Source organism: Leuciscus leuciscus, assembly GCF_965113295.1.
Source record: "Leuciscus leuciscus genome assembly, chromosome: 20".
NCBI classification, from domain to species: domain Eukaryota; kingdom Metazoa; phylum Chordata; class Actinopteri; order Cypriniformes; family Leuciscidae; genus Leuciscus; species Leuciscus leuciscus.
This window is the reverse complement of record NC_138744.1, coordinates 20584317-20600142: the sequence shown is the minus strand read 5'-3', so window position 1 is coordinate 20600142 and position 15826 is coordinate 20584317. Positions and strand designations below refer to the sequence as shown.

The following is a 15826-nucleotide window of genomic DNA, read 5'->3' as shown; positions in this document are numbered from 1 at the left end:
CCTGAGCTTCTGCTGAATCCCTGCTTTATTTGCAATGAATGGGGCCTTTCCTTCCAACGCCTTGCGGCAATATATCAGCATGGAGCTCGGCAGTATATACAATATACAATATACAATAGCATGCACAGTTGCACTTAGTGTTAGAGTCCACTATTTATATATATATATATATATATATATATATATATATATATTTTTTTTTTTTTTTTTTTTTTTTTTACTAAATAGAAACTTTGTTGATCATAAAGCCAATGGGCACTTGGTATCCTGTAATATCATTCATCAAATCGTAATGTTAGAGGTTAATTCTTCTTGCTTTGAGAGTAACATTGAGATAAAGGTCAAGATAATATTTACCTATCCTTGATGAGAGGATACTTTAAGAAACAACAGTCAATCATGTGGATTGGAGCAGGGTTGGAGGAAGAATATAATAAAAGGGGGAGAGTAACAGAAAAGCTTTCAGAAAGTTTTTAGACTCAATAAAGAATCAACAGCATGTGTATCTCAGCAGTGAGTGTGGTGCTGTTACTATTCATTTTGTGGATGCTTGTGGTCCAACTCTGTAGACAGACTGAAAGGCAAAGTGACAGAGATGCCAAAGCGAGCAACAAACCAGAAGGTAGGAGGTTTGATTCAAATTAGAGCTGTGGACGCGTAAATTTAAGAACCATTGATAACCTGAATACCAGAAAAGTGAAGAAGGAGTTTATGGGTGGGTGATATGACCAAAATCTTATATCACGATATGAGTAATTTTATTTCACGGTACGATATATATCACAATATAGTTTTTTTTTGTTTTAAATAAGGTTTTTATGATTTCAAAATGTTTGATACCATTGACATTTTGATAATTCTTGTCACCATTTTCAATATCACAAAAAACTAATGCTAACCTAAGTAAAAAAATAAAAAAAATAATTCTCAAGCTTACTGAAGACAAGTAAACAGTGATAAAGAATGAACAAAAAAACTAATTACAAGCATATAGGAAAACAAACAAAGACACAAATGAAATAGACCTACCAGAAAAACATAAAGCTAGAATAGGCCTACTACATAAATTGAATTTGTATTAAGTATTCAAATGTATAAAAAACACTGCATAGTCTTCACTGTGTAAAGGAAATAATACATTTAAACTAATTAAAGTTACAAAAATGATTCAGTCTTGAGCAGTGAGAGATTTTCTCTTTTTTGTTACATTAATGACATTAATGACAACAGCAGGTCAATTTGGATGCTGTCACTTTAAGAGCGACTGCACGGATCCAATATACTTGTGTGTTTTCTTTCTCAACTGTTTACGTTCACTGAAGACATAAATTACTGTTTACATGCAAAGAGAGGGTCACTTTGACACAAAAGTATGTGTAAAATGCATGCAAACGACAAGCTTCCGTGACTGTGTAGCACAGAAATGTCAAGTGAGTGTAACCACGATAGAGACGATTGTCCAAAATAGTCAAAAAATTTCAAAAAAGGTTGACAAATTTCTACCAGTTAATCGTGTCTACTGGTATATCGCCCACCCCTAAAGGAGATTGTGAAATTCGACAGCTCTTCTCCATTTTGATATGTTTTTGTCTTTCCACTTGTACTTGTCTAGCTGCTGTGCCCAAACTCCTGCATTCCCTCTCTAAGCGCTTCCTTCCTCTTTCTCCCACTCTTCCTGGTCCATTCTCTCTCCCTCTGCTGGGCAATATGCTGGATCTCGCTCAAGATCATCTGCCCATCCACTTGACTGCACTGGCGCATCGCTATGGAAATATCTATCGACTCAACTGTGGCAGCACAAGTAATTCATCTTTTTATTTGATCTCCATGTTAGTAAAACTCATGACCTATGAACCACAACTAAATCAAATGTAGAATTACACAAACTTTGGTGATTCATCAATTTTGAATCATTTTGAACATTTAAATATATTTTTCAATAAAAAAGAAAGGAAAAAATAAACAACAAAGCAATGGGTATGCATTTTGTTTTTGAGGAATAGTTATGTATCTTTGTTTATGTTTACATAACAGTATTTCATTCATTTCTCCCAATATGTTAGGAATATGAGATATATTACATTTTGAGGCTAAAAAAGTAAATTCTCTGTAGTGTTCACATTTAACTCCTGGTCCATGTTTTCTGTTCAACATCAGACTGTGATGTAAGCACGTAGTAGGCTACGAAAGCGTGTTTGTCATGTGGTACAAGGAACGCAAGTAAAAATAAACTGGATGTTTGAGAGCAACTCTTCCTGTGTATGTGTGCTTTCGTTTATTAGACAAGAAAGACTGCATTCTCCATTCTTAATTTTTATTTTTATTTTTTCATATTTTTTCTATGGCTGTTAGTTAGATAAGCAAAAGTTTAAAAAAAATTGTTTTTTAAAAAGCTACACTGGCAAACATTCAGACAAGAGTCAATTATGTAATGATGGTATCTCTTTTCATGCCTTTTATTGTTTTTTGCAGCCATGGTGATATTAAACAGTAGTGAGATCATCCGCGAGGCTCTGATTAAAAAATGGTCTGACTTTGCTGGGAGGCCTCATTCATACACAGGTAACTTACTTTGTTCAACTAGCTCAGCAGTCAATTGATTATCTTTTCAAAAAAGACTGCCTATATTTCATATCTCATGTGTGTTTGTTCTTGTACCTCACTCTTAGCTGATATAGTGTCAGGTGGAGGGCGAACCATTTCTTTGGGTGATTTCAGTGAGGAATGGAAGGCTCATAGGCGTGTGGTACATAGTGCTCTGCAGCGCTGCACGACTGATTCCCTGCACTCTGTCATAGAAAAGCAAGCACACCATCTCTGTCAGGTAAAGGGCAGATACACACAGGCTGCGTTTCAGTCACTAACTTCCCTCCGTCTCATTCACTCGGATGTAATTACATCATTGCTTACGTTGTACGAGTGCCCACTGCTGGTGGAACCCTTAAAATATGTTTAAAAGGAACGCACTAAGCCCTTGATCACTTGAATCACTGATTTATTAATTACATTTTTCTATATGTATGGTTGGGCTGTTGGAGAAAATTACAAAAATTGCACAAATGAAAATGATAACAATACAATAAACTATAACAGTCAGCTTAAAGTAGCTACAAGTCAGCTTAAGGTAGCTATAAGCATTATGCAGTTAAATGTCAAAATAACTCCAATACCATGTACTAGAGTTGTGTGGGGTGGGGGTAAAAGCACAATCTGCTGTCATGTCACAATCGTGTTGCATTGTGGTCTATGGATCTGCCTGAATTATACCCCTCTCTCAAAATCCAGGGGTGGAGGAGGGTCTATCCAAATACACTTCCCTCACCCACTTGACGAAGTTGAATGCACTTCAAAATAGCGGCGGAAATTCAGTCACACACTGATACATATTTCATCATGACAGACTTTTATCAGTTTCCAGGTCATGGATCAAGTACAAAGGAGCAAGAAAATGAGAATGCATTTTGGAATGTAAAAAAAAAAAAAAAAAATTTATTATTATAAATACCACACTTATACAGATTAATCCCTTAAAATAACACATTTTGTTGTTTTGAAACAGGTGTTGCGGGACTACAAAGGCAAAGCAGTGGATTTATCTGAAGATTTTACTGTGGCCGCGAGTAATGTCATCACAACACTAACCTTTGGCAAAACTGTAAATTATGTTTAAAAGTTATTCCCCACAATATACAATTTATGTGTCCTCAATTTCATGGTCTCACTCGCACTGAAACCTCCTGCTGCCTCTCATTGTGACAGTATGATAAGAGTTCAGAAGAGTTGCAGAAGCTGCAGGACTGTCTGAATAAGATTGTGTCTCTTTGGGGTTCACCCTGGATCTCAGCACTGGACTCCTTCCCTCTGCTCAGGGTAACACATTTGATTTTAACCCCCAAGTTGCTGGTTTAAGAATTCTTTTGACCCTAGATGCATTTCATTTGCACCCTTTTTTGACATTTTTTTCCTCATAGAAATTACCCAACCCCCCATTCTCTCGTCTCATGAAGGAGGTAGCCAGACGTGATGAACTGATAGGGAAACACATAGAGGAGTTTAAGGTAAGAATGTAAGCTCAAATGATTAATAAAATGATCAAACATAGTTAATTAAAATGTGCTGAGTACTAATCGAGTGACATGTGCAGAGAAGTGACCATAAAGAAGGCGGCACACTGACTTCTTCACTTCTGCAGTGCCTGGAACCACCACAAGGAGCAGCCAATCAAATGGTGAGCAATGGAACATGATTTGTTTGGAGATTCCAAACTGGAGACCTCAAAATACTGAAAAATAAATTGTATATTTTGCTATTGAATGAAAAACAAGCATAACATCATGTTTGAATGTCCTGGGGGAAAAATATATTTGTTTCATGTATAATTATTTAAAGGTCCCATGACATGCTACTTTTTGTAGGCTTTAATATAGGCCTTAGTGGTCCCTAGTACTGTATCTGAAATCTCTTTCCAAAAATTCAGCCTCGGTGCAGAATTATAGCCACTACAAGCCAGTCCCAGAATGAGCTTCCTTCAGACAGGCCGTTTAGGTGTCTGTAGCTTTAAATACTAATGAGGAGGAGAAAGGCAGCGCAAGGTGGAGGGTGGGTGTGGCCTTGACCATCTTATGCAACGGTAACGTGGCGTGCATGTTTACGTTGGATATAGCAATGGCACGAAGACACGCAGTCTTTCAAGCATTTCAGTTTGACCCAGAATCTGATCCAGAAGCAACGGATGAAGAAGTTGCAACTCAGCGGCTCCAGCAGGACGTTTCCGAATGGTTAGTTTAAAATATTATGTCTGGATACGGTACTTTATTCGGATGGTTTACAGTTATTATCATGTAGCTAACGCGAACCTACTGTTGCCTTTTCATGAGAGATCTGTAACGTCTGTATTTATCTTATTACAAATACATCAAGCTCTGCGATCTTGAAATGCGGATATCGCGCGCGCCATATAACCAACAGGAAAACGGTTGTCCAAATAACAAAGACGTGTACAACACTCGCGTTACAGTGTGTGTATTCACACACATAAACTGCATAGCTGCATAGCTAATGTTACAGCCACATTCTACGTGTAAAATCTAGGTAACCATAAACAGTAAAGCAACACACTTATAGCCTATATCATTAGTTGACTTACTTGTCCGAGGTGTGTAGCTGAGCCAAAGAGAGTGATCCAGACTTTAGTTTCAGACGTTCAGCAAGCCCAGCTCTGTATTGACCCTTCGGTGTTCATTTGTACATCCAATTATTGAGCAATTGTTATGCTTCGCTCGCTCAAAAGCCATGATATCTCTCGTGGACAAACTAAAATCGCGCGCGCGCATTTTCTCATGGGCGGAAAATATTCTCTGTGCGGGCAAAGCAGAGACAGGGGAGGTAACATTTCCTCCTTATGACGTCATAAGGAGGAGATTCAAGATCAGCGCGTATGAGCCTCCATTTTCTCGAAGGCAGAGAAAGATAGCAAAAGCTCGATTTACACCGATTGAAATTTTTAGAAACTTGGGGACCATATACAGGCTAGGGGAACTCATATTAATGTTAAAAAACCTCAGAAAGTGAAAATTTCATGTCATGGGACCTTTAATCTATAAAAGACAAACTGAGTTGTTAGCTTCTTTTGTTCTTATAACATTTTGAAAAGAATAAAGGAAAGAACTTGTAATCAGTAAAATAAATGAAATATATTTTCTTTAACCTATTCAACAAAGTACAGTAAAAAATCCAGTGTTCTTCAAGCTGTTCCATTTAAATGTAAACAAACAGACACCTAAAGGTACGGTCACATTTGAAAATTTGCAGACAAAATCCAGTCATTTCAATAGAAATCTGCACAATCAGGAGTTTGGCATGGGGGCAAAAATGTTTTACTATAATGAATCCAATATTGTTAACCAAAATATTGTTGCCTCCTATATATAGACTCTGACAAACACTCATGTGCACATGACTATAGTGGATCTGCTAATTGGAGGGACAGAAACTACTGCTGCCTTGCTCAACTGGACTGTGGCCTTCCTTTTACATAGGCCCGAGGTACCTATTGTTTTCTGCAGCCTATTTAAATGTCTTCTATCTACAAGCAATTGTGGTCCTGGAGGGTCAATGGCCTGCAGAGTTTAGATCCAACTTGCCCTAACATACCTGCCTGGAAGTTTCTAGTTATCCTGAAGACCTTGATTATCTTGGTTCAGGTGTATTTAACTTGGGTTGCAGCTAAACTCTGAACAGGACAGTGGTCATCCAGGACATTCAGCACACAGTATTTTCATTCTCTCGCCGTCCAGGTTCAGAATAAAGTGTACGAGGAGCTGTGTGGTGTGCTGGATGTGCGGTACCCTCAGTACAGCGACCGTCACAGACTGCCGTATCTGTGTGCACTGATCAATGAGATGTTGAGACTACGACCTGTAGCTCCCCTAGCCGTGCCTCACAGAGCCATACGAAACAGCAGGTGAGCATCGAGTGAGATCAGTACTATGATCACTAACAATTAGGCTGCATCCAAAATAGCATGCTTCCCTTCTAGGTATACAATGGCGAAAACTAGTATGTGACAAAAGAAGTATGTCCGAATTCACAGTACGCAAAATGTACCCGGATGACATACTACTTCCGGCTGAGATTCTGCAGTGTGCATACGATGGACACTTTACTATCCCATGAGGCCACAGGAGAGGATTTGCGAATGGCAGTGAAGCAACACCAGAGATGGTCTTATATAAGGGAGATGAGAGGGTCTGTATCTCTTATCATTGGAGAAAGCATAACGGCTAACTTGGATCACATGAGGAAACTCAGCCTATCATGTAATGGCAGTGACGTCAGGAAAAATTTATGACAGTCAGTTACAGCTTACGTTAATCAGTTTCATGTGGATTATTAGCGGATTGGTCTTGTGAATAAATGTTCTATATTTGGTGTTATATTGCTAGAAAAGTTACAGTTCAGTTCACTTAAAGGGATAGTTCACTTTGAAATTAAATTTTGGTATGTTTTAGCTTACCTCAAGGGCATCCAAGATGTAGGTGTCTTTTTTTACGCAGTAGTTTCAATTTTGATATTTTTAGGTCAAACCGTTCTTGTCTGTCAGTCATATAATGCAGGTCGATGGTCACCACCTCAAAGAGCATGCACAGAGTCCAAATTAAAACAATTCCCCGTCGTCCAAATTAAACAATTCCCCATCGTAAGTACACATTGATGGCCTAAGACACGAAACGAGCGGTTTGTGTGAGACAACGAACAGTATTTATATCGTTTTTACCACTTGTACACAGCCACGTCCAAGTGATCTGAGAGTGCGGGCGGGTATAGATATATACACTAGATGTCGCATTGGCTACGGTTTCGTTCCAATGAACTGCCGTAGCCAAGGCGACATCTAGTGTATATATCTATACCTGCATTATATAGGCTACCTGCATTATATGACTGACAGACAAGAACGGTTTGACCTAAAAATATCAAAATTGAAACTACTGCGGAAAAAAAGACACCTACATCTTGGATGCCCTTGAGGTAAGCTAAAACATACCAAAATTTAATTTCAAAGTGAACTATCCCTTTAACTGCCACCAGTGTCGCTATTAATAAGGGTATCTGAATTGTTCATATAGCCCTTTTAATGTTCAATCAGATTCTTGAAAGAAATTCATACAGTTCTCTGTTTAGTATTGCAGGCCATTTCATCCCCAAGAATACAATAATCATTCCTAATCTGTATGGTGCCCACCATGATCCAGACGTTTGGAATGATCCATACAGCTTCAAACCAGGTACAAAACCACACAAGTTGTCAGACCTCTCTAATTTGCATATTTACACATGCAATGCAGTGCTCATTAACCATGACAGTGAATATGATTTATTTTAGAACGCTTTTTGGAAGATGGTGGCGGGTCCCTTCGTGCCCTGATTCCTTTTGGAGGGGGAGCTCGACTGTGTCTGGGAGAGGCGGTAGCCAAAATGGAGATGTTTCTTTTCACGGCTTATCTGCTGCGAGACTTTCAGTTCCTGCCTGCCAGTAAAGAAGAGCCTCTGCCTGACCTGCGAGGCGTCGCCAGTGTGGTTCTTAAAGTCAAACCATACGCAATTATAGCACACCCAAGAGAACAGTAACTGATTATGAATAGAGTGTCGCAGGAATGAGTTTTAAAACCCACAAGCATTTTTGAACTTCCAGTTTAATCATCCCGATGTCAAGGTTTTTTTTTTTTTATGGGTTAGCACAAGCTCGATATATTTTCCTGTTTTATTCTAAAAAATAAAATACATCTGTATACCCAACTCATGAATTGTTTAAGCTTTTACGTGACTTGTAAAACAAGTGAGCAAATTGGACTACAGAGGTTGTCAGAGATATTAAACGCCATCATGCCAAACAGGGATAATCGTCTGTCACTAGATAGCTTTTTACAACCTTCTGTACTTGTGATCTTTATTAAACTTTTCTTTTCATGGTGTTGTTTGTTTATATTCTAAAGCTTCTGGCGAATACATTTAGGCTTCAAAATTCATAAAAGATGTGTTCATTTGTTACGATTATCTTGGTGAAAAAACGTGTAAGTATCATAAACTTTTGTTGGTCACAGAGCTTATTATCCAAAAGTCATTGTAAAAATGTCGAGGGACCCAGGGTGATGCTAACTTCAGGGATGGCCTTCAAAAATGCATAATCTCTGCAGCACTCTATAGCTTACTGTATACATTTTTCCTGTCATAAACAGAGTTATGTGATGTAGGGCTTATTTGGGTGCATTTGAGAAACAACTTGCTGGGTAACTAGAAACGTATGCGTCAAATTCTGGTTACTATGAATATAACGAATTCTAATAAAGCTGAAGTATAGCATTTAAAGAGATGGCTAATTTCCACGTAGTTTTAAGTCAAATTTGTTATTACATTTAAATTGTTTAAATAATAACATATTTCAATAATTGATGTTATAAAATATGTTATCATTTACTTTATAAACATCCTGTATTTTTATATACACCTATGTATTTTATCACACAATTTTTGGTGTTTAACAAGGCAGTCCATTGTTACAATTACTATTGGAGTGTATATGCTTTTGTCATTTTTATTATAGACTGTAAACATTGTGATGAGTCTCAAGTATTAATAACTGTTCGTAAAAATGTTCGAATTTAAATAACTTAAGATGTTCGAGTTTAACTGGAGAATAATGCATTACATGATTATTAGCCTATATTGAATTCTTAATTAAAGGTACACTCAGTATTTTTTGTGTTGCACAAATATCTAGATACAGCATCGCACCAAAACACAATTTGTTTTGCCATCGGCTGTTATTTGATGTATTCCATAAGATAAATGGTCGGATAACAGTGCTGTAACCCGGATTTGTATAGTGATCTCAACATTGGTGCTGTTCCTCTCTCGTCCACTAGAGGGTAGAACACACACTCTATCAGCTGAGCGCAGAACTGCACACACTTCCTGTGCTCGGCTCGCTCGGGTAACGGGTTGTTGACATGGTTGTTGATGGTAAACAGCGAGCACATGCTGAACGCAATCTTTGACATTTTGCCACAGAACCGAATGACAACTACTTTGATTTAAATCTTAATTCAGTAGCTTGACGTTTTGCAATTTGCCTTGTCTCTGTAAGTAAACGCTGAACAATGAAATACTTCACTTACTGCTCAGGTATGGCGTGACAATCCTATTTGCTACAATACACAGTAGATTTCACTCATTAGTAAATGTGTTTGTAACTTATATTTATATACATATAGCATTTTTTCGTTTTCATTATAGCTGTGTTTTACCAGTACGTTTGTTGCTTTGCCAAATGAGTTTGAGTATGTCTGGCAACTTTGCTTAGATGCTTTATTTCTTTCTTTGTATTTTATACTTAACATAGCCTATTTGTTGTGTACACTTAAAAGTGCACTAATTTCATGCATGTGTGATTTATGTGTTCAAAGGGCACTGATGGATTTTATAAAAGAGTTTACCACAGTCATGACATTAATGATTTTGTCTGTCTCATCACTCCATGCTGCTTATCAGCTATTCAAGGTAAACGTCCATTCAGTGTCTTGAATCCAGTGATTATATGCATACTATCAGTAAGATGCATGTGGTTGCACTGTTATAACTTTTCTTTCTCTGTTTGCAGGATCACAGAGCTTCATCATTGGGCTTCCTCCTGATTGGCTGCTCCTCTGTCCTTTCATTCTTTTCTCCCAGTAACCAAATTATCATGTCACTCCAGAACGATCTAGAATGGGCAGGTGAATCACTCGGACCTGTGCTTTCTACTTTTGACTTCCTGTGGCTTAGTGATGACCACATCACAGCCCGTATCCTACTGATTGGCTCCACTTTTTTTGTAATGCTCTCTGATTGGCTATCTCCAGATGGGTTGGTCATTATGTCACGCTGCTTGGCCTTTTCCACCCTTTCCTGTTCGCTGACAGTGTGTGCATTTGCTGAAAATGCAGCAGGGGCCGTAGGGAGTGTTGCCCTCAGTCTCCCTTTATTAGTTTCCCCAAGGAGCAGATCTAGATCTTTGGGTTCCCTCATGTTGCCTACAGAAGGACTCAGCTGGATCTTTAAAGTCATCATGGCATTAGGATGCTGGACCACCAGGAAGGCCCTTATTAAATACTTGCTTGATTTGAAAGGCTGGGACTGACTTAGGGAGCAAGTAATGTTTTCCAAAGTTAACGGAGAACCACAAAACGGTACTCTCAGGTTACTAGCAGGTATATGTACTGTGTTTTACTGTTGCATGTAAAAGCCTTCTGTCTTATAAGCTAACATTATAGTGTATTATATTACAGAAACTGGAGTTTGTTTACATCTATTCATATAATAGAGTTTACTTATAACCTATTAAATCCATTACAGTGACACTGAAGGCTTCTAAAATCCCTGAGCGATGAATAAATTGTTTAGCATCATCAACAATGTAGTCCTTTGTAAAGAAAGAATGGGACTCTGTTTAAGTCAGTGTTGCCATGTCCACTTATTATTAGAAACTTTGGTAAGTGTGTGGTCAATTTAATCATTGATTTAGATTATTTATGAATTAGATTATGAATGTCAATAATGCAACTTAACTTTATTTAATGTGTGTTTATACTAAAAGGCAATGAAAAAAAATGTGCAGGTTGCACTACATTCAAACAATGAAGCACAAAAAAGAAACAGTGTATGCTGTTACTATATATATAGGTGCTGGTCATAAAATTAGAATATCATCAAAAAGTTGATTTATTTCAAGAATTCAACTTAACAGGTGAAACTAATATATTATATAGACTCATTACATGCAAAGTGAGATATTTCAAGCCTTTATTTGTTATCATTTTGATGATTATGGCTTACAGCTTATGAAACCCACAAAATCAAAATCCCAGAAAATTAGAATATTACATGAAATCATACCGTAATTACACAGTAATACCATGGTCATTGAACCAGGTTTTGGTTATTTTGGCAGTGTGGGCAGGTGCAAATCCTGCTGGAAAATGAAGTCAGCATCTCCATAAAGCTTGTCTGCTGAAGGAAGTATGAAGTGCTCTGAAAATGTCCTGGTAGACGGCTGCGTTGACCAACACCAGCCGATGACATGGCTCCCCAAACCAACACAGACTGTGGAAACTTCACACTGGACTTCAAGTATCTTGGATTGTGTGCCTCTCCATTCTTCCTCCAGACTCTGGGACCTTGGTTTCCAAATGAGATGCAAAATTTGCTCTCATCAGAAAAGAGGACTTTGGTCCACTGTGCTTTATTAAATCCAGAGTCAACGCAGCCGTCTACCAGGACATTTTCAGAGCACTTCATGCTTCCTTCATTTTCCAGCAGGATTTGCATCTGCCCACACTGCCAAAATAACCAAAACCTGGTTCAATGACCATGGTATTACTGTGTAATTACTGTGTGATTTCATGTAATATTCAAATTTTCTGGGATTTTGATTTTGTGCGTTTCATAAGCTGTAAGCCATAATCATCAAAATTATAACAAATAAAGGCTTTAAATATCTCACTTTACATGTAATGAGTCTATATAATATATTAGTTTCACCTGTTAAGTTGAATTCTTGAAATAAATCATGAAATATGACCAGCACCTGTATATATATATATATATATATATATATATATGTATATTTAAAACTGTACAAAAATGTATGAATATGCTCATAAATAGCAACTGGTCCCTGTCTTTGATTTGATTGTGGAGGTGACTGGTTCACACCTGCATTGTTCTATTAAAGGAACAGACATAATCATGTAACGCTGACCAGATTTAATGAGTGATTCTTAGAAAAGATCTAAAGACATATTGCTTCTACCATTTTAATATAAGGGTTATACAGTGGGGGAAATAATTATTTGATCCCCTGCTGATTTTGTAAGTTCGCCCACTTACAAAGGAATTAATGGTCTATCATTTTTATGGTAGGTTTATTTTAATGGATAGAGACAGAATATCAACCAAAAAATCCAGAAAAAAACACATTATATAAAGGTTGTAAATTGATTAGCATTTGATCGAGTGAAATAAGTATTTGATCCCCTACCAACCAGAAAGAATTCTGCCTCCCACAGATTGGTTATGTGCCCATGTGAAACACAGATTAGTCCTGTCACTTTAAGAAAGTACTTATAATATCAGCTCGTTGTGTGTATCTGTATCTTCCATTCCAACGTCTCCACCACCATGGGCAAGACCAAAGAGCTGTCAAACGTCAGGGACAAGATTGTAGACCTGCACAAGGCTGGAATGGGCTACAAGACCATCAGTAAGAAGCTTGGTGAGAAGGAGACTTTTGTTGGTGCGATTATCCAGAAATGGAGAAATGAGAAAGGTGAGGGATCAGCCCAGAACTACACTGGAGGAGCTTGTTAATGATCTCAAGGAAGTTGGGACCACAGTCACCAAGCAAACTATTGGTAACACACTGAGCCGCAATTAATTGAAATCCTGCAGTGCCCGCAAGGTCCCACCGCTCAAGAAGGAGAAGGCACATATAGAAGCCCTTCTAAAGTTTGCCAATAAACATCTAATGATTCAGAGAAGGCTTGGGAGAAAGTGCTGTGGTCAGATGAGATCAAAACTGAGCATTTGGCATCAGCTCAACTTGCCGTGTTTGGAGGAAGAGAAATGCTGACTATGACCACAAGAACACCATCCCTACAGTCAAGCACGGAGGTGGAAACATTACGCTCAGGGGCTGTTTCTCTGCTAAGGGTACAGGACGATTTCACCGCATTGAGGGTCCAATGGACGGGGCCATGTACCGTCAAATCTTGGACGAGAAACTCCTTACTTCAGCAAGAACACTGAAGATGGGTCGTGGATGGGTCTTCCACCATGACAATGACCCAAAACATACCGCCCAGGCAACAAAGGAGTGGCTCAAGAAGAAGCACATTAAGGTCTTGGAGTGGCCTAGCCAGTCTCTAGACCTTAATCCTATAGAAAATCTGTGGAGGGAGCTGAAACTTTGAGTTGCCAAGCGACAGCCAAGAAACCTTAAGGATTTTGAAAGTATCTGTAAACAGAAATGGACCAAAATCCCTTCTGAGATGTGTGCAAACCTGGTGACCAACTACAAGAAACGTCTTACCTCTGTGATTGCCAACAAAGGTTTCTCCACCAAGTAAGGCATGTTTTGCTTGGGGATCAAATACTTATTTCACTCACTGAAATGCAAATCAATTTATAACCTTTATATAATGTGTTTTTTCTGGATTTTGGTTGATATTCTGTCTCTATCCATTACAATAAACCCTACCTTAAAAATTATAGACCCTTCATTTTGCTGTAAGTGGACGAACTTACAAATTCACCAAGGGATCAAATAATAATTTTTTGCTCTTTATATTATATCATATTATCAAATGCTCTCCAGAATCTAAAGCGTCCCGCACCTTATGCTATAAATCCCATCGGGCCAAAGCAAATGTTGACACGTCACGAAGCAACATCGGTTGGAGATGTGTGTTCGGTTGCTTAAATGCTCGAGTTTTATTCCGTTTTCAAACTGTACGTTGGTTAAGAATGAAATGGCTAGAATTTATTCACACCTCTACTATTGAATCCAATGTATCATCAGCGCTAGGATTCGCTTCCATGGTGCTGTCAATAGCAGTCTGTGAGGTAAACTAAATGCTATTGGCTATTTGAAAATGGGGAGGAGCCATTCAATATGTCCCGCCTTTGCTTCCTGTTTCAGTGGAAATTACGTCTACGCATCATACAAAACTGTGCATTCCAAGGCACTTCAGTAAGCCTTTAATGTTATGAAGTGACGAGAATACTTTTTGTGAGCAAAAAAAAAAAAAGATAATAATGACTTTATTCAATAATCTCTTCCATGTCATTCTCCCACGCTATTCACGTAGTGTATACAGTGCAGCGCTTCCAGGTCCTATGCCAGAACACCGGCTCATTATTGGCTGACGCTGTTCACGTGAACACCACGACACATGCGTGTGATGCTTTAGTATCAGCTGACTTAGGAGCTGGCCAATAATGAGCCGACGTTCTGACGTACAACCTGGAAACGCTGCACTGTTTACACTATTAATGTAGGGAATGGTGAATGAGGGTATAGGAAACAATTTCGAAAACTGCCACATTTATTTCAGCTGATGTAGTGCGCCCTCTAGTGTTTCATTGTCTAAAATGCAGCTGAATTGTATTCAATATTCTCCACAGTGTGGTGGCTGGAGAGCTGACCTCAGGCAAGAAATATTTGTTTTTACCATCAAACGTTTTGTTGGCCTATTTCCATTTGTACAGCATTCAACCATTCAACCATCTAGAACAGTGGTCACCCCAGTCCTCATGTCCCAGTAAAATCTAATTAATACCACAGTATTCTGCTTACAGGCACAACATATCATCATCAGAACTTAAAGAACTTCTTAAATCTTGCTGTGGTGAAGCTATAGAAGGAACAAACCTATGGTTCTACATGATTCGTTACCATAGAATCCATATATGGTTGTCACTTTGAATATAGCAACATCAGAGCGCTTTGTTGAGCATCTGACTTCCTGTTCTTCCTCTCACCAATCTCTGTCAGCTTCACCCCACCACTGCAGTGCACTACACATCTGCGATGAGCGTTCTCAAACACTGCTGAGGAGAGAGAGGAGGGGGGAGGAGAGGAATGGATAATGAGAGAGGAGGAGGAAAAGGAGGGGGAAAAGGAAGCCAGGAATAGCAGGTTGGACAGATGTGCGGAGTCAAGAGCTAGTGTTGCCATCCAAAGCCCCGAAACACTGGTGAACAGGCACAAGCAGTCCTGCAGAATCACCATGTAGAGCTTCAGAGCGGAAGAATGGGAATGCAGTAACTGCAGTTGTGGAGGATCAACCTCAGCAGATGGTAAGACTCTGCAAAACAATGGGAATATCATCATTCTAAGGAGCTTGACAAACATGGGAATGCCATCTTGATTTGTTTTGGTGGATTTGCTACTGGAGCTGCGGTTTAGTAACACTTGTCTGATTGTATTGCAGTGTGGGAAGAACAGAGAGATGCTGTGAAGCACAAGCATTTTTTTCAAGCCACTGTCGTTATAACATCCGCACATCAGGAAACATGTATGCCTTCTATTCTTTGCTGGTGTACATCTTCTACACCGTCTTTAAAAAGGAGGAGGATGCAGCGCTCGAGGGGGCGTATGGAGAATCCCTGGAGGTATGTGTGGCCGCAGTGGACACACGTCGATAGGCATGTTAATATATGCATTCCTTATTGTCCTCAGTACATATGCAAACAAGAAAAATAGAATGATTTATTATAATATATTGAA

General features: G+C 38.7%; 2 protein-coding genes across 4 annotated transcripts in view; both read left to right on the top strand.

Annotated features, from left to right (window-relative positions):
- The first annotated feature begins 453 nt into the window (after positions 1-453).
- On the top strand, positions 454-10946 carry cyp21a2 (cytochrome P450, family 21, subfamily A, polypeptide 2). Of its 3 annotated transcripts, none has more exons than XM_082149998.1 (14): positions 454-622; positions 1613-1801; positions 2473-2562; positions 2670-2824; positions 3560-3655; positions 3760-3870; positions 3972-4058; positions 4145-4228; positions 5932-6045; positions 6297-6463; positions 7684-7787; positions 7867-9684; positions 9966-10059; positions 10160-10946. In XM_082149998.1, exons 1-12 carry the CDS (start codon positions 499-501, stop codon positions 8037-8039), a joined length of 1494 nt encoding a protein of 497 aa, XP_082006124.1. In that variant the 5' UTR covers positions 454-498; the 3' UTR covers positions 8040-9684; positions 9966-10059; positions 10160-10946. The 3 variants fall into 3 exon arrangements, with proteins under 3 accessions (XP_082006124.1, XP_082006125.1, XP_082006123.1); XM_082149999.1 differs by having other exon boundaries at positions 455-622; positions 1727-1801; positions 7886-9684; XM_082149997.1 differs by having other exon boundaries at positions 456-622; positions 7886-9684.
- Positions 10947-14916: 3970 nt separating this feature from the next.
- The window catches only part of LOC309483891 (kinesin-like protein KIFC3), a 33238-nt gene continuing 32328 nt past the window's right edge, over positions 14917-15826 (top strand). The window contains exons 1-2 of the mRNA XM_082149972.1: positions 14917-15396; positions 15531-15711. Of these exons, the coding sequence (XP_082006098.1) occupies positions 15613-15711 (99 nt within the window). The 5' untranslated portion in view covers positions 14917-15396; positions 15531-15612. The remainder of the gene's footprint in view (positions 15397-15530; positions 15712-15826) is intronic.

Excerpts from the sequence above, each read along its gene's own strand:
- cyp21a2 (XM_082149997.1), top strand. The coding sequence starts at position 499 with ATGTGTATCTCAGCAGTGAGTGTGGTGCTGTTACTATTCATTTTGTGG. Across the intron at positions 3,656-3,759 it reads CACTAACCTTTGGCAAAACT|TATGATAAGAGTTCAGAAGA; the intron begins GTAAATTATGTT and ends TCATTGTGACAG. Across the intron at positions 6,046-6,296 it reads TCCTTTTACATAGGCCCGAG|GTTCAGAATAAAGTGTACGA; the intron begins GTACCTATTGTT and ends CTCGCCGTCCAG.